The 21,707-nt window shown below is 36.5% G+C and overlaps 2 protein-coding genes across 2 annotated transcripts in view; both read left to right on the top strand.

The window, feature by feature from the left end:
* The window catches only part of LOC129445346 (uncharacterized), a 41,618-nt gene extending 25,513 nt beyond the window's left edge, over positions 1-16,105 (top strand). The window contains exons 4-14 of the mRNA XM_073853973.1: positions 1,781-1,835; positions 8,189-8,204; positions 8,438-8,584; positions 8,666-8,766; positions 8,896-9,022; positions 9,474-9,565; positions 11,262-11,347; positions 11,441-11,586; positions 14,041-14,112; positions 14,204-14,308; positions 14,983-16,105. Of these exons, the coding sequence (XP_073710074.1) occupies positions 1,781-1,835; positions 8,189-8,204; positions 8,438-8,584; positions 8,666-8,766; positions 8,896-9,022; positions 9,474-9,565; positions 11,262-11,347; positions 11,441-11,586; positions 14,041-14,112; positions 14,204-14,308; positions 14,983-15,168 (1,133 nt within the window). The 3' untranslated portion in view covers positions 15,169-16,105. The remainder of the gene's footprint in view (positions 1-1,780; positions 1,836-8,188; positions 8,205-8,437; positions 8,585-8,665; positions 8,767-8,895; positions 9,023-9,473; positions 9,566-11,261; positions 11,348-11,440; positions 11,587-14,040; positions 14,113-14,203; positions 14,309-14,982) is intronic.
* Positions 16,106-16,374: 269 nt separating this feature from the next.
* Positions 16,375-21,707, top strand: part of LOC141349805 (deoxynucleoside triphosphate triphosphohydrolase SAMHD1-like) — a 143,979-nt gene continuing 138,646 nt past the window's right edge. Inside the window, exon 1 of the mRNA XM_073853972.1 lies at positions 16,375-16,513. Within this exon, the coding sequence (XP_073710073.1) occupies positions 16,462-16,513 (52 nt within the window). The 5' untranslated portion in view covers positions 16,375-16,461. The remainder of the gene's footprint in view (positions 16,514-21,707) is intronic.

The raw sequence follows: 21,707 nt of genomic DNA, 5'->3' as shown, positions 1-21,707 counted from the left end.
AAAAAACACCCTAAATTCCGTTTTAGGGCGGAATTTCCCTTTAATGTTCCTGCTATCTCTCTGATGGATTTGTTGTGTTTATGCCCCTAAATATGAAGAGTTTCGTTGCAAAACTAGATAATTCCGTTTTTAAAATTTTTCAGAAATCTCGTTTTTTGGTTGTGTATTCCAATTAATATCAATTCAACTGCAGTTGGTTTGTTTTGATTTAAACCTTCATAACTTAAAAAGTACAGCTTAGTAGTACCATAAAACAAAATAATAACATGATAAAATAATAATAAACATGTTTTGACAAAAATGTTAAAAACAGATTTATCTCATTTTGCAACAAACTCTTCATATTCACAGCTTTCAAATGCAATTGCCACACTTAAAATCAACAACAGACTTTTAACATCTGTCATTCATGAGGAAGTCATTTAAGAAAGAGAAAATACCTGTCCATAAAACAGCTTTTATGTCAACTGTCCCATTACTTTTGACCCCTTTAAAAAGGGGAAGCTACAAAAAATCCAGATAATTTACTCACCCCTAAATCCTAAATCCTTCAGCCAAATGTGAATACCCTGAAGATAAAGCTGAATGTGTGCACTGTAAGCCAATATTTGTAATATGACAGTAACTGGAATACATTTTGGTAAATATATGTGTATCTATGTGTGTATGTATGTACTTATATATTTATATATTTCTTTTTCACGCACTGTCCAGCTTTACTGGGGCTCCGCGTTCGTAGGCTGTGGGGAATTTTCTTTCACGGTTTTAAGTCTCTCCCCTCGAATTGCTGGTCGAGCCTCACCACACATTTACATCTCAGCTAAAGCTTAAGGATGCTGTGAGGGTCCTCTCGGTCGAACGCCTAAACTGGACGCCTAATTTCGCACCTTGAACCATATTCAAACATTCCCTCTTGACTGCAGGCGAGACCTACCTGTCCGATTTCATGAGCATTCCAGCTAAAGTCCCCATCAGATGCAGCGAGGGTCTTCCCAGTGAAATGCCTGATTCATCGCCTGATCCCTGCTAGACTGCAGTTGGAGCCTTTCCCTTCAGATGCTACGAGCATCTGAGCCAAAGCTCTCGTTGGATGCTGCAAGGGCCCCCCAGTCAATTTGCCTGTGCTCGTTTAATTTTGTTTACACGATTGCGCTCCCTGTTTGACTGATGGTGGGGCTTTCCCATCTGATGCTGCGAGCATCTCAGCCAAAGCCCCCGTTGGATGCCGTGAGAGCCCTCCCAGTCAAACCACTAGTTTTGGTTTTTACATGTACACTTTTTGAGAATGTTTTTCTGACTGCTGGCTGTCGTTTACATGGGGAGTACTCTGGGTTCGGGGTAAATTCTGAGCTCGGAGCCCTCCCCTCCGACAGCACGCAAAATATGCTTTTTTCATTCCCTATTGATTACATGTTAATGCAAACTCTGGAATGAACAATTCCAAACTCTGGACAGACATCAATTATTTTGGATGACATTGGAGTGAGTAAATTGAGTAATTCTTCAATAGACAAAGGTAATAATGAAGCCCCCCCGTCCCAAACCTCAAAGCTAAATCTAACCGTCACTAACATTAAAGCAGATCATACAAAACCACACAAATTCATATGAATTAGCCAGCTTGTAAGTCACATTTTATTTAAAACTCGTCTTTGCCATGAGCATTACTAAATTAAACCCTTAACATTACCCTTTCCAGCGCAGCCATGTTTTGAAATACACAATGTGGCAGTGGTCATTAAAACATTCCCAAACTCAATTAATGCTTTATCTCTTTAAGGTCACGGACCATTCTCTCATTTGTTTGATTTCATGTTTATCCCTGAGGTCCGGGGGTCTGGTAAGTCAGTTTTACGCTTTTTAGTATGTGGATATTAGACATTAATTAATCAATTAATTAGCTCAAATCCATTTATGTCAGCGGTCTGGCAGTGTAACTATAATAAATTATCTGCTATTACAATAAACGTGTATGCACTGTTACAAGAATAGAATAAAGGAAGAGAAGTAGTTATAGTTTATCAAACATTTTACAAATACTAATATATTCTTCTTTGTTAGGTTGCCAGTGGAAGGTAAGAATTAAGCATATGTTATTGAAATAGTTTATTAAAGTTATTGAATATAATTTTCTCTATAATATGTGTTTTTGTAAAGCACCTCACATATGTGTATCTGCGCACAGTAAATTTCCTGATGTTAATTTACACCATCAGTGTTTATTTGGGAACCACAAGCAGAGTGTTAAGGTAACAATGAAGCAGTGTTATGCTGAGTCCCAATTCGCATACTATCCGTCCTAAATAGTATTCGAAACTAGAATTAGTACGTCCCAAAACGTAGTATGTTGAATGAGTATCCCAAAGATACCCGGATAGTCTACCGGTTAGAATTCGAAGTGCAGATCAATGCACACTCTAACGGCTAATATTGCCCACAACCCATTGCGTGCGGGAGGGAGGAGCTTAACCACACTGTCCCTCTTCCTTATTTGTCCTTATAAACAAGTATGTTTTGTAGTAATACTGTGGCTGTACAAATGTTAACTTTATTAGTCCAACGAAAGAAACATGGTTACTACACTTTTATTATAGTAAAAGCAGGGTTCATTTTCATCTGGGTTTTTTTTGAGTTATAGACATAAGTATAAAATTAAGTATAAAATACGTTAAACAATAGTTATACTATAAACTTTAAATATTTTGACTTTAAAATAAGTAGCTGTCACTACACACATTGCACATGAATGTCAGAACCAGCCACCTGACAAACGACCTGCATTTGGTTCTACGATGATGCTTTGCTTCACTCCTCAACTTGGTAGAACACATTGTAAAATGTATTGTGAAAAAAAACAATGAGAAAAAAAGATGTGAATAGTAAATAAAATGATATTGTATATAAGTTATAAGAATGAATGAATGAAGTATTGTTAACAGTCGTGGTGTGCATAACTAGGCAACCACGTTTCGTTCACGTTGCATGACGTCATCGAAGTATGTCCCAGAACGTGCATACTCTTTTGCGCTAAAGTATGTACGTTTTCCTCACAAAAACAGTACATTCTTTTAGGTCGTAGTATAAGTAGGCAAATTGGGACTCAGCATTAGAGTTGCTTGAATTCTTGAGTGATTAATTAAGTGAGGATTTTTTTGATTATTGTAGACACCTGATGATAATGAGCAGAATCATGAAGGAAGAAATGGTTGGAGAGAATACTCCCCAAACTTCCAGATGCCCTGTATGTTGCTCTCTCATTAGCTGTAAGGGCAGGTTGTTCGTGGATCCTTAAAAAGTCTTAGATTCTGTAGTATGAAAATAAGTCCTTAATTAGCATTAAAATGTCTTAAATCTGCGTATCAAAGGTCTTAAAATGTTGCCCAACCAACACCGCCAAGAATATTGTAACTGTTTTACATGTAAGCAAATGGAAAAAAGTGTGAGCCCTAACACTTACAAAGAGCGCCACGGCATGCAAAACATCAGCAGCTTTAAGCACAGCGGCTTCTGCTCCATCAGACATCCATTCAACATTTGGTTGGCTTCACTGCTAAGCCTGTCTTTTTCTCTTTTAACGGCAGTTGCCATCCAGAATGGATGTGATTTTAGTTACAGTTTTTACAGATGCTAGGACACATTTCTCAATACATAGGTCACTTTTGCAAAACTTTTCACACAGTTCTCCTTACCAACTTTCAGCTTGGCAAAGTTTCACATTTGAAATGCACTACAACTCCCAAAACACTTCTTTATTCAGGTCTCAAATCAACTCATTCTTCCAGAACACTAGCAAAGGTTGACAGCCGATAAACCCAACATGATCTCACAAAGTTCCGTGGGATAGTCACCGAATTTTTTGTACATTTTTCCGTGGCATTCTCATGGATCTCCACATTTTTCCGTGGCCCTGCCACAGACTTTCTTTTCCATGGCATTCTCACGGATTGGTTACTCAACTGCTTTTTCCTATTTTCAAACCATTGTCGGTTTAGGGTTAGAATGCCACGGAAAAATGAAAAAAAATTCTGTGACTATTCGTGAGATCAGGTTGGACAAACACACTTTTTCACCCACAAAACAATGACCTAAATAACAATAACAACATGCAGCATTATACAATGTTTTCTCTGTTTATAATTCACTGCAATTATGTTATTGGAATGAATCAGACATGATGCAGAATTCTTCAATATTCAATATGTATTAGTTTATTTTTAGTTTTTGGCACAGTAATTCCAAATTACAAGAATTTGTATACACATCATCCACTGATAGAGATACAATATTAATGCTAATCTACTCTTCTCCATTTGGCCAATTGTTTTATAGCATTTAATTTTAAGATTTAAAATATATTTCATTAAAATATTATTGTAGAAATGTAGCAAATTGCTGTCTTATGTTCAAAACAATAACATAATAGAAAATTGAATAAGTTTAACAGTTTTGAAAACGGTATGTAAACATGTGCAAATTGGCATGTACGTATAAAGAGTTTTGGCAGTTGTTGTGTCTGAGCCAGTGTCGGTCAAGTTACTTGGAAATTGTAATTAGTTACTGATTACAGATTACTTCCCTAAGAAAGTAATCCTGTTACTTTACTGATTACTTATTTTCAAAAGTAATTAGTTACTTTACTAATTACTTTTCAAAAACATGATGCACGACCTGAATATGCTACAGTATAAAGCAACAGGGCCCGGTTGCATAAAGCACCTTAACTCTTTCGCCGCCAGCATTTTTTTAAAAAGTTGCCAGCCAGCGCCAGCGTTTTTCATTATTTTTCCAGAAAATGTTCTTCTTTAAATATATAAATATACAATATACCAAATGAAAGAACAGACCCTCTGCTTTCAAACAAAAAAAAACTTTCATCCTACCTTCTGTAGTTCTTTTGTAATCAGCTTTTGAATATGAATAGGTTTCTGCATTTGTGACGGACTTTTCATAGAGATCCCATTCAGAGCGATCTTTAAAACAGACACGGATAGCAGCCGCTTGCCATAGAGCAATACTTCCGGGTTTAAAAAGTTGCGGAAGGGCAACACCTGGTGGATAATAACGATATTGCGGAAAGCTGGAAATACTCGTCATTGGCAGGGAAGCGTTTTCTCTTGATTGACGAGATATCTTGTCAATGGCGGCAAAAGAGTTAAGTGTCATTTTCCCTTAAGTTCATCCTTATGTTTCCCTTCAACTTAAGGGTGTTGCAAAATGTTTTAATTTTTTCTGTTGCATTTCCATGGCAACAATAGTATTTTATAACAACAAACATGGGTCGCTGTCATGAAACATTTAACAGTTACCCTTACCTAAGTGAACCATTTAAGGGATTATATGCAACATCCTTAAATTATTCTCTTACAGTAGGTACAGGGAATTTACCCCTTAAGTGGCATACTTAAGGGAAAAACTTAAGGTGCTTTATGCAACCGGGCCAAGATCTTTCAGCCTAATTCTATTCTTTCTGCATATTCCATCATCTTAAATTTAATCAAATGAAACATTCTCTGTTTTGACCTCTCGACGCACACTAATTTGTGGGCGTGATGACATCATTTTTTTTAACGCTGCTAATAATATCTATATAGCCTACTGTCTACAAACATTATTATTAATATTAACATTACTATACATCGTTTAAAAGGTCTACCGGTTTAGCATCAGTGTATGGTCTTTGTTTTGAGATACAGATGCTCTAGCATCATAAATGTAGTATTTTGTTACAAAAGTCCAGATGACAACATGCAAAATATAAACGGGACTTCTTACCTTGGTGTTAATATAACGATTGCGAGTCGAATCCAGTCTGTTTCAGATGTGTGAATAACCCATGAAATCAGTCTAATAGAATTAATCAAATTACCATTTTTGTCCACAAATGCGTATAATCCATGAAATATAGATATATAGTCTGTTGTTAACATCAGATTTCGCGTGAACGTGTATGAGATGGTTTATTTCAGTAAATTTCACATTCCTGTGCCGGCTTGCTAGGTGTTTGCTCAGATTTGAGGTGGAATTTTTTGCTGTAGATAAAAGTTTTATTCCCACACAGAGTGTACAGCGGACGCTGATGGTTTTGTCACCTTTAACTGGGTTAAATTCAAAGTAATGTCGGTACTTTCAAGCATTAAACGCTGCATAGTCTTGTTCTCCTCCGCGCTCCATGTTGTCTTTTCACGTTCAACACTGACTGACGGCGCGGCGCTCATACGTCATTGTCACTCGACTCGCGTCACGATACAAGACAGTCTCAAAAAACAAAATCAAAGTTAAATAAAGCAGCAACACAGCCTGCATACAGGGAAGTAACAGTAATCTAATTACTGTTTTTGCAATTGTAATCCCTTACTTTACTCGTTACTTGAAAAAAGTAAACGGATTACAGTAACGCGTTACTTCTAACGCGTTACTGCCCATCACTGGTCTGAGTGAGAAAAGAATTCATGATATTTGAGAGATGTAGTTATTGAATGCATTTGGCCATAGATTTTCATCCACCTGTTTGACCTCTCTGTTGGTGCCCATGCCCACCTCTCTGATAGATCCCTTGTCCACATCTTTTTATCCCTTGCTATCTGTCCTGCTCCATGTTGAAAGAATTTGCCAGTGCTTATACCCCCACTTTTACAGTATATCTACTGTAATGACCAATTGTGGTTACCACTGTATACAATTAATTGGCAATAACGAGTATCAACATGTGTGGTTACATGTAATTTATATGTTCGTACAACACACATTTTATTTCTGTAGTTCTCAAAATTCATATACTGTATATTGCTGTAATGAAAAGATATAGGTTTACCAAATGGTTTAGTGATTAACCATTAAGATCAGTTGGATTTAGTGCTGGTCAAATGTATTTACGCAAATGAGATGAGAAGCATATCAAAAGTATTGTGAGCATTGCATTGTGAAAGACAATGACTTCATATAAAAGGTATTTCTTTGATGACACAATGATTATGTGTGGTGAAAAAGTGAATGTATAATTTTGTGTGTTGTACTAAGTCAATTGAACATGTGATTACATGTTTGAAAAAACTGACTATTTGATGATCGGCTTTGAGTTTTGTTCTAACAGTTGTGAGGTTTTACCACATACTTGAGAAAATAGTACAAAAGCAAATAAAAAAACTGTAATTTACGGAATTACAGTAATGAAAAACTGTAGAAACTAAAAGTACATACTGTAATTTAAACAAATAATTGAGGTGCTAATCCTGGCTCTCTCTAGCATCAGGCCACTCCCTGCCACCCTTCTCCCTCCACAAACCCATCTTCCTTGTTCTATTTCCAAAATGAGTCTTTCTGTGCTCTACCTATATATATATATATATATATATGAAATTGCAGTCAGCAGTGTTTGAAAGGCACAATGCTGAAATAAATTCTGATTTGAATATGTGGTTGACAGTTTTGACAGCAGTGTGTTAGCATTTGAACAAAGTGCTGTAAATCCACAGTGTTGTGCAGGTTGTGGTTAAAGTCATGGGATAAGTGTGTAGAGTTTTGAAAACTGTGTTCAAGGCAGTTGCTGGAAGTCAGTTGTAGGCTTTGTTTACACGTACATGGTTATTTTTAAAAACTGAGAGATTTACCTTCGTTTGTGCCCCTCGCTTCTGAAACCGATTGTTTGTAAAAACTCTGGTTAAAGTAGAGATCTTGAAAATCTTCGGTTGCACGGTTGCATCTAAACTGAGACAAACGGATATTTAAGCAGGCAATGTCACAGAGTATGCGCCAGAGCTCGCACCTACGTCAAAAGTGCGACCCATGTTTACATGTGACTGCTAGACTGAACGCTTCCAAGATCACATTTATGTTCATGCAAACTTGTTTCGTGTGTTTGTATTTGCAAATACAGCTGCTCCATTATGTCGAGGAGCAGAGACGAGTGCTTGGAGGTCAGCAATTTTACTCGTGTTTGACTTCATGTGGCGCTGCAGGAACCGACAGACGGATGATGTCAAAGTACCGCGTCAAAGTACCACGTCATCTATCACCTACTGCAACAACTCCTCCCTCCAACATGAAGAACCAGTTTGTGTCACCACCAGTGCTGCCGGTGATTGGCTTACGTGGGCTTGCGCTTTTCTTCGCGGCATATATGCACGGGTATGTGTAAATAAACACTTTTCTGAAAACTGACATGTGTGCAAGATATTATTTTTGAAACCAGAGAGGTTGAAATGTCCGTTTATGAAAATAGCCGTCCACGTGTAAACTCAGCCGTAGTTCTTGTATTTCTTTGTCCTTCAGTGATTCTGGTCATTATCATCAAGTGTCTTCAGTAATCACATAATTATCTAATTAACTCTAACACTGCTTCAGAGTAACTTTTAACACCCTGCCAGTGGTTCCCATATGAACACCAACCGGTGTTAAATTAACATAGGGGAATTTACTGTGTGTATGTTTGTTGATTTAGCATGAGATGGCTTCAGTTCAAATATTTCAGCACTTAGTGGAAGCTAATGCACTTATAGAGGAGATGAAACTGTGTGGACTGAATCCAGATGAAGATATTCTCTTTGTTAAGGAATTAATTCAGGGAGTTAACACCTCCAGTACAGAGGTACAAAAAAAAACATCTTGCCATGAAAATTTGTTTCCATTTGTTTTATTTGAGTTACTAAGTGTATTTTAATTCATGCAGTGGACAGCGAAAGGCAGGACTAAAGACAAGTCTTTCCTGTATGAGATTGTGGCAAATAAACAGAATGGCATTGATGTGGACAAATGGGACTACTTTGCACGGTAAATGTTTAGTGATTTACCGTGCTGACATTGTCATGTTTTTCACAGTCACAAAGTGTGAAGTTGTGCAGTAGGCTACAGATTAACAGCTAAACCTGAGTGCTGTTTGTTTCATTCTCTCTCATGTAGAGACTGTCATCATCTCGGCATTCGCAATAGCTTTGACCATCAGAGGCTGCTAAGGTTTGCACGAGTGTGTGAGGTGGAGGCTGGGGACAAGGAACTCCGACGCCTGTTCATCTGCTTCAGGGACAAGGTTTATTTTCATTGATCAGTCTGATTAAAATTACAACCTGATACATTCTTGAACCCACAGATTCACTCTTGTGCTTAAACACAGTTTGACAAAAAACTATATGTTTTCCCAGCTTCACAGAATAAAGTTCCAATAACGTTCCCTGAAAGTTCCCAACATTCCCAAAAATGTTATGCCAACATAAAAAATATTTCAATTTTTTTAATGTTTTAAGAATGTTTCTTGGATATGTGAATGTTAGAGGAACATTACACTCTTTCATTTTTAAATGTTATGACAATGTCATGTTTTGAAAAACTGAACACTTTATGTTGGCATAATGTTTTTGGGAACATTGGGACCTTTCAAGGAACGTTCTCATAACTTTTTTCTGTTAGCTTGGTTCAACATTACACTATTTTAACAATATGTTTATATTTTTACATAAAACATCAGTTGTATTATGTTTTAGGAAGCAGACAATGTTTACGACATGTTTCGTACAAGATACAGTCTGCATCGTCAGGCCTACCAGCACAAGACAGTCAACATTATTGAAATCATGTGAGTTTTATTTGTGTTGAACAGGATATAATACATTAAGGGCAGTTTCCTGAAAATATCTTATCCTAGTCCCAGATTAAAATGCATTTTTGCTTTAATATAAAAACATCTTGCACTAACACATCTTAAAATAAATATTATTGCCATTGTTTTGTCTCAATATGTGCACTAGTACTGTTTTTTGTAAGATATGTTTGTTAAAACGTATCTAAATCATGTTCGGGAAACGTCCCTAAATGTATAATTTATACCCCCTAACCTTTTCCATGTTTAAGTGCTATAATTGGGTCCTTAGTGTTTCTATCAACCTAAAAACTCTAAAAAGAACAACCCAGTAACTTTGTTTTGGTGAACCATTCTCTGCAGGCATGTGAAAAAATTAGGTTGTTCAGATTTCGCATGTTTTGTTATGTAGGTAGCTAGTCTAATTACAATTATAAAACGGGCAGTTCTGGTTCTTCATTCTGATTGGTTGAAACACGTTCTAAGCCGTGATAAAATACACCGGTAACCTCACGGTTCAGACCACATTACATAAGTACCACTGAGCCACTGTTGCTGCGTACTGATTTATGAAAATAAACACAACAGTCTTTAATCATATTTTTAATTTGTCTACAATTGCACAATTAATGGCGATATCCAGATAAATGTCAATAAATATTGTTGAGTCATCTCGTCGATAAAGAGAAAACGTTGTCTGAGGATTTTATAACTCAAGTTCATACGTCCGCTATTATCCACTGGGGGGCGATCTTACCCAACTTAAACACTGACGCATTCACTGAAAACACCGTGTAGTACTGTTCATGGATGTGAATTTGATCTCTTACTAAAGTTCTTCACAAAAATGGAATTATCCTCGCTTTTAAAAAAATTTGAGAGGTGATAAGAGGACAAATGAAGGTAGGATGAAATGTTTTTTTTCTTTGTTTTTGTTTGAAAGCGGATGGTCTGTTCTTTCATTTGATATTTTATGTTTATATAAAGAAGAACATTTTTCTGCAAGGCATTAAACTAAAACTGGGTGGCAACTTAAAAAAAAAAAACGCTGACGGGGAAAGAGTTCAGCATGCTTCCAAGCATATTTGATCATCACTTCAACAGTTGCCCGATATAAATGTTAATGTATAAATTAGATGAATGTTGAATTATAAAAATAAACACCACAGTCGTAAATCATATTTTCATTGTGTCTTTGCTGCGTCTGTGTTGGTTGGGAACTGCGCTCTGTTTCAGTCACACTTGATTCTGAGGAACTACTTTGTTTGGCGGAAGAGCAATATTTGTACTAAAATAATTACAACTTATTTGGGTTTTATTTTATAAAATCCCGCTAATGTTATGCATATGAAGTAACCGTTTTATAATCGCAATAAACCACTCGAAGCGTTGGGTTACCAGTGCATTTTATAACTCCGCTTCGCGTCGTGCCTAACAACGCCCATTAGCTGTTATAAAATGCACTGGTAAGCCACTGCTTTTTGGGGTTTATTGCTTTATAATGCCGCCCCTTAATGTGCATTATTTTTTGACAGCACAATTGAGTTTCAAACGTTGGGACCTTTCAAGGAATGTTCTTAGAATTTTTCTCTGTTAGCTGTGATAATCTCTTTTTGACATGAAAAACATTCTAGGATAAAGTATGATGTAGTTTTAGAATTCAGTATATTCATAATTTTTCTTTGTCTAACAGGATCAAAGATGTTCTTGTAAGAGCTGACGATCACCTTCAGATCTCAGCAGCCATAGACAACATGGAAAATTACACAAAACTCACAGGTCAGATTTTCTTAGATTAGGAAAAACTGGAGAAATATACACATGATCAATATATTAGATGTTCTTAGTGAATTATTCTTCTCTTTCTATTAGAGCAGATATTTGAACAGATCTTGTTCTCCTCTGAGGACAACCTGAAAGACGCTCAAATGATACTAAAAGAAATTGTTAGGAGACGTCTGCCAAAGTTTGTAGGAGAGGCCAGACTGATGAATGCTGAAAACAAAGACATCTCAGAGGTCAGGCTGAGGAAATCATTAATTTATGTTTAATTGACATGAAATAAAAAGTATTCATTAGACTTTCACCATTTAAAGCAGTGGTCACCAATCCTGGTCCTGGAGGGCTGGTGTATCTGTAGAGTTTAGCTCCAACCCTAATCAAACACACTTAAACCACCTTAATTAGCTGCTTCAGGTGTGTTTGATAGGGCTGAAACGATTCATCGAGTTACTCGATTCAAAAAATTCCTCGAGGCAAAACTTCTGCCTCGAAGCCTCGTTAAATTCCTATGACACGCGCCGAGATCTGATTCACACGGACCGTTGTTTAATGTTCAGGAAGCACATCATAGCGCGTGATACATTTTGAATTTAGTTGGGGCGATGGCGGAGCGATTATGTCCATAAACAGCAGAGAGAGAATGTCTAAAGTTTGGGATCATTATCATTACATTCAGCATCTGAACCGAAAACATCCTCTGCTGTTTCACCATGCGTCGATAAAACAAGGTAACGTAGCTTCCGCTGATTTTAATCCCATACTGTATTTGTAGCGATGACGTTATGCGGTTTGACTAGATATGATGTTTAGCTTTGATGTTTTTAAGTAGTAAACGTATTCACGTTCAATTGCAGGAGAGTATAGCTTAAAAAAGAACCCCTTCACACAGACGCATGCACTTTACAGGTGTGTGTACCAAAAAAACGGCACCACAGTGCAATCATATATGGGCAACTTGTAATCTGACATATTTTGTTCAATAATAATAATCTCTGTCTTATTGGAGTTTAGCATAAGGAAGTTATTCTCTCTCACGCGAGTCAGACCGATCGCGCAATGCATCACATATGCTTAAACTTTTATGTAGCCACGCAACAATAATTTCAGCATGCATTCACTGTATACAGCGGGACGTGATGTTGTGATTTTTCGAACGGATTCTTAACCTAAAATGCACCGCAATGCAAGTGATGCAAACCAAATGCAGCGTTCTATTGAAAAGGAATGTATGTATTTCTGCCGTACCAAAATGCAATGAAGCAACTGAACGTCTGAGTGGGGTGTCACTCTTCCTCAAGCACAGCACGCGTGCACACAGAAACACAGGTGCACGTGCGCGCATACACACAGGTTGTTACCATAGCAAATAGGCTCACCCCAGAAATGATATATTATATGTTAAAAGCCTAATGGTAAATGCTGCAAGTGTAGAAATGTACATAAACCAGATATTTGATGTCAGGGCTAGATTACAGCATGAAACCTGTTGTGCATATTAATAAATTAAAGTGTTTAATTGTTGGTACTGGCACTTATAAACACTAAATGGGTAAAAATTGAAATAAATAGGCTTATTTTTTGGAGCCAAATTTTTAGAAATAAAAGCCAAATGCTTGAACATTTTACAGCCACGTCATTTTCGTTATGCATTATTTGTTTTGGTTGTTTAAAAACACATACAAATTTTTTATCCGATTACTTGATTAATCGATCGATTCAGTGCTAGATTAATCGATTACAAAAAGAATCGATAGCTGCAGCCCTAGTGTTTGATAAGGGTTGGAGCTAAACTCTGCAAAGACACACGCCCTCCAGGACCAGGATTGATGACCACTGGTTAAACAAAACTCCATTTAAACAGCCCTTTGTCCCAGAACATTTCCTTAAAAATGGAAGAGAGGCTTCTGTTTAAACACAAACATGTCCTGTAAATGTTCTGGGATTGCTCCCGTAAAGAAGATCTAGTAACATTTCCGTAACATTCACAGAACCCGAAGTAATGGTTCAGCTCTTTGACACAGGGATTTAGACGCAGATCAACATTCATGACGAGAAATGACGGAAAACTAGTCTAACTCAGAGGTCAGGGAGCTCATCACTATCCGTGCTGAAGCTGAGATCATTCACCAGCATGACAGAACAGCGCATCTCTTGTCATAAACTAAAATGCATGCGTGGGGTTTCTAGAGAGAGAAATCAAGGATAATTAGCAAACTTCGGATGCTGTGGGAAAACCTACCAAGTGCAGGACTTTAAATACCACACGTGTCATTACTGGATCTTTATGGTATGTGTGTGAGTGCACGCACATATTCTGCAAAATAATTGGCAGTGTGAATGAACCAAAAATCAAACAATCCCGGACAAATTCTGGATGCATTTACCATGTATTTTCTGTAATCTCTTTGTGAAAAGGGCTCAAGGCATACTGCTCATTATAGTCTGTTTTATTAATTTTTGTGTTCACTTCATGCTAGTCTATGCTACAGTGACTAATGGTTTATTCTTATTATGACTACTAAGATATTTAGACATGATTACTATCATCTAGGCCAGACAGAGGTAGCATCCCAGACAAAATCAACAAGTATAATAAATACATTTAAAAGAGGTATTGTTTGTTCTTCAAGATTTTAACTACATTTTTATCACCATGTTTTTGACATAAAATTTTACTCTTGAATCCCAAGAAAACACTGAAGGACAATTGGATAAAAGCGCTGGAGAACTGGAATATAAACACAATGGATTTCATCGTTACTGTATGTTGTGTTTAGAAATTAATATCCAGTTTGATCTGAATGTTTAATCTGTACAAATGCAGTTACTGATCCATTATGAAATCTCTTACAGGTTGTTCACATGGATCATGGCATGAAGGGGAAAAATCCCATTGACAACGTTTATTTCTACAAAAAGCGAAATCCCAACAAAGCATTCAAAATCAAGAAGTATCAGGTAACCATGGCAATTTTTGAGACATATTTTTGAAACGTTTGGATCTAAATATAAAGATGCGGCAATAACTTCTATTTGATCTATTTTTATTTTCTTTTTATTTATTAAATCTACCTAAATTTCCTAATTTACAGTGGACCTAATCCTGACTTAATCTAAGCATTTTCTGATTTTTTTACTTGTATGTAAGTGAAATTAACTTGTTTTGCCTACTACTTTCAATATTAATTTTGCAGCAGGGTTTCCGGTATATTTAACTATTTATCTACAGTTTCTTTGCATAAATTTACACTGTTACACTGTGATGGTAGTTTGTTGAAATAAAACTAAATTGTGTTGTCTATTATTATTTTTATTATTATTATTTTATTATGCTCTCTCTTTCTCTCTGCACTAAATAGCAGTGCTGTGGTTGGATAGCGGCAGTATTATTGTAAAAATACTCGCTACCTATGTCACAAACAGGCAAAATCTGTATGCAGTTTGACTTCATTTTCACACTTTTCAGTGAAGTTTTCAGTAATTTAATATTTAAAAGATGTATGTATAAAATAAACCTACTGTATTTATACAGTATGTCACTGCACATAGTACATAGGGTTTTGCAATCAATTTTTTCAAATATTGTTCATAAGTTTTGTTGTTTCTTACTCTTCTGTCTCTTGTACTGACAGCTGTCCAGTTTTCTGCCAGAGAGGTTTTATGAAAGACTTGTTCGAGTTTACTATCGAGGCTCTGTTGAAAAGGTTCTTGAGGAGGCTCAGCAGTGTTTTGAGCAATGGTGCAAAAACAGTTTTGGGCATGTGATTGAAGATGAGGTACTCTCTGAGACTACGGACCACAACAGGATTCAAATATGATTAAAATCACCTGCATCCAGCCATTTCTCGGATAGCTGGGTCAAATGAAACGGCACAGTGAGGACGTTCGGCTGATCAATGAGAAACCTTAATGTAATTTTTTTACAGAAACATTTACTCTTCATGTATGTTATGATGCTGGTCAAATGGAAATTTCTGCTTGGGGATTATTTACCATTTCTTTGCAGACCAACTTTTTTGCTATTTTCTTAGTTAAATATCAGATTGGTTTGAGGGATTTTTTTTATAGTTGGGTTTAAATCTGTCTTAGAACCAGTAAAACCAGTTGTATGGAAAATCCATCCCATCATTGTGGTAACAGGAAAGAAAAACTGAGAATGCAGATGGAATCTTAAATGAAATGTTTTAGTATATTTGAAAGTCAAGTTAGTTCTGCTTTCAAGTTTTACTATTTGCATTCTACTTTTCATAACTGCACACACAGGGACTATATTTGCAAAAAGAATGGGATCATTGTGATCAGTGTTTGCATTTCATTAGCTCATTTGCTAAAGGACACATCCATACAATTATGTCCATGTACTCTCTACTTTCATTAGGATAAATCTAGGAGCACCACTTCATTAGGAGCACCACTAAAACAAACATGGATCACCATAATGATGACCTCATACACAACCTTTTGGATAAATCAACATCTAACCCTCTAATAATTCTTTATAACAGATTTAAATTTATGACAGAAATAAAATCAAACTGGTTTGTAATAAGTGGAAAAACCATACCTAATTGTATTTAAATAAGACATCAGTAAACATCACTAAAAGTATTCTGAAGACTGGAGGGTGAATCTTTACTTCGATGTAAACTGTAAAAACTTACTGTGATGATGCTTTTGTTTGTATGTCACAATGTTTGCGTATGTGCAGTATCCTATTTAATGTTGGCAATCATTTATAAAACAACTGTTTATAACAAAATTTTATTAATTGTGCAGCTGTTCTATCACTTTTATTATAAGGTTTTTTATATGTACCTGACAACCAATGTATTGATATAACATTAGTTGCATCAATACTCAAATACACAAAGGAACCGCATTTTAGTCTTTGTTTATTAACATTGACAAGTATTGTATTTGCAACTAACTACACAGGTCATCTCAGTCTTTGTGACACACCCTAATCATTCAATGAAAAGATACTTCCTGGACACGTAATCAAGTTGCTGCATCTGTGCCTCTTTAAAAGGAAGAGGTGGACATTTTCTGACAAACCTAAACTTTGAGAGAGAAAAGTAACAACATTACAGTAATTTGCTTTACAGTTAACAATGAGCGAAAGAGAAGAACAGCAGCCTGGACCTGCCACCAAGAAAGCTGAAGGTAAGATTATTTGTAGTCATTAGTTAAATAAAACTGGTAACACTTTCTTTGAAGCCGCTATTTATAATGCATTATGAGGGAATTTTTAATGCATTATAATGCAGGCATTATGCTTAATAATAAACATTATGTGGTGGTTTCCCAGACAGGGTTTAGATGAATCCAGCACTAGGTCTTAATTATTTTAGGACATTTAAGTAATTTTTACAAACATACCTCACAAAAACAATACGGATGTGCATCTTAAGACAAAAAAAATATGCCACTGACATATGTTAGGATATGTCACTGCAAGACATTTTATAAGGCCTGGCTATTTTGACTCATTTACCTTGTTGTTATTGTGTCCCAAGATTTGCAATAGCAAGCACCACTCACGATTGGAATAGGCAATATCATAGATTTTTTATTGATTACTTTTACTTTTTTTCATCTGAAATCATACGGTTTTCTTAAAAAGATTTCAGTGGATTTCAGAGGACTTATTTAAAAAAAGGTAGTACACCTTTTTTCACTCAGAAAATGCTTTTATAAATCACAGATCACCTGCAAGTTTGAGTACATGAATCATCCTCAGATCCCACCCTCCAAGCCAATTCTTCAGTCAAGTTTGTTTTTTATAGATCACAACCTTTGCGTGGGAACTGAAGTATGCACGTTTCCAGCCCCGTTTTGTGCGTACGCACGCTTTAAAAATGGGACCCCTGGTTATCAAATGCACAAATACTGGGAAAAGACAAAGAGGAAACTTATGGAAGAAAAACAATGACATAAGTTTTTGAAATAAAATAGCCTGTTGAATTGTACCTGAAAAAAATGAAATGAAAAAAATATGCATTCTATTAACCGTGCTTGCATTTCAATGAATTGCATTTTTAGGACTTAAAAAAAGAAGACAGGAGATCACGTGATTGACGTTTGGAGTTCATTGCATTTACATGGCGTTTAAGCTACATTAGACATTAAGCAGACGCTTGCATATAGAAATGTAAAAAGTGAGGAAGGAAAGCATGAAGATTTGTCATTACCCGCATGTTTTGAAAAAGTAAGTAGGCTATAATAATGTATGTATATAATAATAATAATAATATAGATCATGTATAATAATAAATAATACAGAAACTATTTTGTTTACAAAAAGCGTAAGTTTTATATATCAACATTATTATATACATTATAATTAGTGCCCGAGCACACCGGGGTGTGAGGACCCTATTGTTCTTCAAGGAGTTATTATTATTATTATTAGGGCCCGAGCACACCAGGGTGTGAGGACCCTATTGTTCTTCAAGGAGTTATTATTATTATTATTATTATTTTTCTCCGACTTCAGCGAGAGTTTAGAGGGCCTAAACATACTTGGAAACTCATTAAATTTTGCACAGATGTCAAGAGTGATGAAAATTTACATGTGGTGTAGGCTTTGGAATTAGGCGTGGGAAAATGGCTCTATAGCGCCACCTACAAAGCAGCCCTCGGACTGTGTTTAACGTAAAATTACGAAATTCGGTACGCTTCTGTAGCATGACCAGACCTACAAAAAAGTCTCTTGGAGCGAAGCCGTAAACCAAACAGGAAGTCAGCTATTCGGAGTTATTTTTGTGATTTGGGCGCAGTTTTTGTCATTTCCAGGCGTCATACTTTAACTAACTCCTCCTACAGTTTTCGTCGGATCATCTTCATATTTGGTGAGTGTCATCTTAAGGCCTTTGTGATGCTAAATTGCGAAGGATTTGACTCTACGTGAAAATTTGTGTCGGTTCTGGCCCGACAAAGTTTGATATTTTCCCATGAAACAGGAAGTTGCTGGAACTCATGCATACAATGTCCGATCTGTCCCAAATTTCACATGATTGCTAAGAGTCCTGACCTGAACACATCTACATAACAATTTTCATTTATAGCATTAGCGCCACCAGCTGGCAACCTGAAGGAACATGTTTTAGCGCCACTTTCAAATATTCAATGAAGCAGCCCTTGGACTGTGTTTAATGTACATGTACGAATTTCGGTATGCTCATGTATTATTACAAGCCCCACAAAAAAGTCTCTTGGAGCAACGCCCTAAACCAAACAGGAAGTCAGCTATTTTGAATTATTTCTCAGATTTTGGCTCAGTTTTTCTCATTTCCAGCAGTCATACTTTAACTAACTCCTCCTAGAGTTTTTATTGGATCATCATTATATTTGGCGAGTCTTATCTTAAGGCCTTTGTGATGCTTAATTGCGAAGGATTTGATTCCATGTTCAAATTTGTGTCTGTTTCGGCCAGCCAAAGTTTGATGTTTCGCTATGAAACAGGTTGCTGGAACTCAGGCATACAGTGTCCGATCTGTCCCAAACTTCACATGATTGCTAAGAGTCCTGACCTGAACACATCTACATGTCAATAGTCACTTATGGTTATAGCGCCACCAGCTGGCAACAGGAAGTGACATGTTTACAATGATTATGCAATGTCTGATCTGTCCCAAACTTCACATGATTAATAAGAGTCCTGGACTGAACACATCTACATGTCAATAGTCACTTATGGTTATAGCGCCACCAACTGGCAACAGGAAGTGACATGTTTACAATGATTATGCAATGTCTGATCTGTCCCAAACTTCACATGATTGATAAGAGTCCTGACCTGAACACATCTACATGTCAATAGTCACTTATGGTCATAGTGCCACCAGCTGGCAACAGGAAGTGACATGTTTACACTGATTATGCAATGTCCGATCTTTCCCTAACTTCACATGATTAATAAGAGTCCTGGACTGAACACATCTACATGTCAATAGTCACTTATGATGCCAATAGTCAGTTATGGTCATAGCGCCACCAGCTGGTAACAGGAAGTTTCATGTTTACAATGATAATGCAATGTCGGATTTGTCCCAAACTTCACATGATTGATAAGAGTCCTGAACTGAACACATCTTCATGTCAATAGTCACTTATGGTCATAGCGCCACCAGCTGGCAACAGGAAGTGACATGTTTACACTAATTATGCAATGTCTGATCAGTCACAAACTCCACATGATTAATAAGAGTCCTGGACTGAACACATCTACATGTCAATAGTCACTTATAGTTATAGCGCCACCAGCTGGCAACAGGAAGTGACATCTTTACAATGATTATGCAATGTCTGATCTGTCCCAAACTTTACATAATTTTATTTTTTTATTTAACCTTTATTTTACCAGGTAGGCACGTTGAGAACAATTTCTCATTTAAAACGGCGACCTGACCAAGATAAAGTGCCGAGTGCAAACAACAAATAGTTACACATAAATAACAAGACAAATTTACAAAAAGACAATACAATGTACAAACATTCGTAAAAACTACACATCATTGCATAAGCCCCAGATGATAAGTAAATGGCTACCACAAATAAGTAATCAGAGTTAAAATGACAAGCAGTAACATACAAACAACATGATAAAAGCCAATACTGAGGTAGCGTAGTACAGCAAAATATAAAGTGACAAGAGTCCAGGACTGAACACATCTACATGCCAATAGTCACTTATGGCCATAGCGCCACCTGCTGGCAACAAGCAGACAGACTGCCAATGACATACTAACCATTACATAAAACAAGGTTAAACCTGAGGCTTTGACTCTCTGTTCTGTTTTTGTGTCAGATCAGAGGTTGAAGATCTCTCACATTATGTTTTATAATCATTATCGAGAACAAATCATTTTACTGAAAGCTACCAGAAAAAAACAGGTAACCAAAGGTGTGAACAGACTTGCTACCATTAGAAGAAAATTTATGGATACACAGTTTTTGGATATACTGATATGAAATTTTTGTCTAAACATAAGAGAACAAATGAAACACTCTTTTTTAAAGAAAAAAATGGTAATAACTTTAATTAGATTTATAAAATCTTATTAGCAAAAATTTAGCCCTGAATCTTATTTCATTACTTGTGGTAACAATTCTTCCATTTCACTTAATTCCATAATACACACACATTTATACTTTATCATATACCGTATGTATGCTATAAACATCTTTGGTCTCTATTTGCTTGACAGACAGTTACTGCAGCAATAGCATTACGTGACAATTTATCTAAACTTTATTTTTAAATTACGGCAACATTTACTTAAAATAGTTTGCATCCCTGGATTTGCTTATTATTTGTTATATTTTTTAATATAAGGATGCATTTTCTGTAATGCAGCATTGAACAATAGGCATTCACGTATAAGGCACTATACAAATGCTCAAACTTAGTGCACACAAACTCACGCCTTCTTTTATATTATTGGTTGGAATTCTGCTCAGCTCTAGTATTTGATTGGCTGGAAACACCCGATTTGGTTGGTTAAAATTCTTGCTTGGCTGTTTAATTCGATTAGCTGGAAGTCGTTCACAGCTTCTGTGAACAGAAACTCCCACCTTCTTTAATTTTGATTTGTCAACATTTTGAGACTTACACTTTTTGTAAACAAAATAGTTATTTGCACCACTATTTGGCCCTGCACTAAGCGCCTGTGTGTTAAGAAGGAGACAGCAACAACAGCAGCAAGTTACAAGTGGGTCCAAAGAAAAAAATTGTAATCTTTATTACTATTTCTCTATAACTTGCTTGAATGACATGCGAACTGGCCCACATTGCTACAGATGACAAGTTCGCTCCTGCATCCACGTAAGGTCTGATCAGGCATTTATATAAAAAGCTCACATGCTTAGATACGGTTATATTGATCAACTCTTGGCTCCATATCCTCTATTTTCTTTATTTGTGTCAGACGCATTTAACTCCCGCTCTACGCTCGCAACCAATTGCTAAAGATTTGCTGGCTTTCCCCCAAGCTTTGATGTCACCCGTCTCATCATGACTCTATGCTGCTGACTGCACACGATTAGTATAGGTCAATACAAAATTAAAAACATATTAGTTTAAATAACGTTATCTTTACGATATGTGCAGGATGCTGCTGATCGACCTGTCTTGGTTCAATAAAGTAGAAGAAGGTGCTGTAATTTACCTGAATGCTGTGATTTGAGAGTCCTCTCAGAGTTTATTCAGCTCATTGTTTTTTTTAACATGCACACTGTTTGTCATTTTCAGAGTGTGTCATGTTGTAGACTAAAAGGGATTGCACACCGGCCGCGCAGCTCAGTGCCGCGTCTCGCCTAGGAGAACTCGGAGGTATTGTAAACCGGAAGTGCACAT

This window comes from Misgurnus anguillicaudatus, chromosome 15, assembly GCF_027580225.2.
Source record: "Misgurnus anguillicaudatus chromosome 15, ASM2758022v2, whole genome shotgun sequence".
In the NCBI taxonomy this organism is placed as follows: Eukaryota; Metazoa; Chordata; class Actinopteri; order Cypriniformes; family Cobitidae; genus Misgurnus; species Misgurnus anguillicaudatus.
Note: the sequence above shows the minus strand (reverse complement) of the source record. Positions and strands in the feature narration are given on the sequence as shown.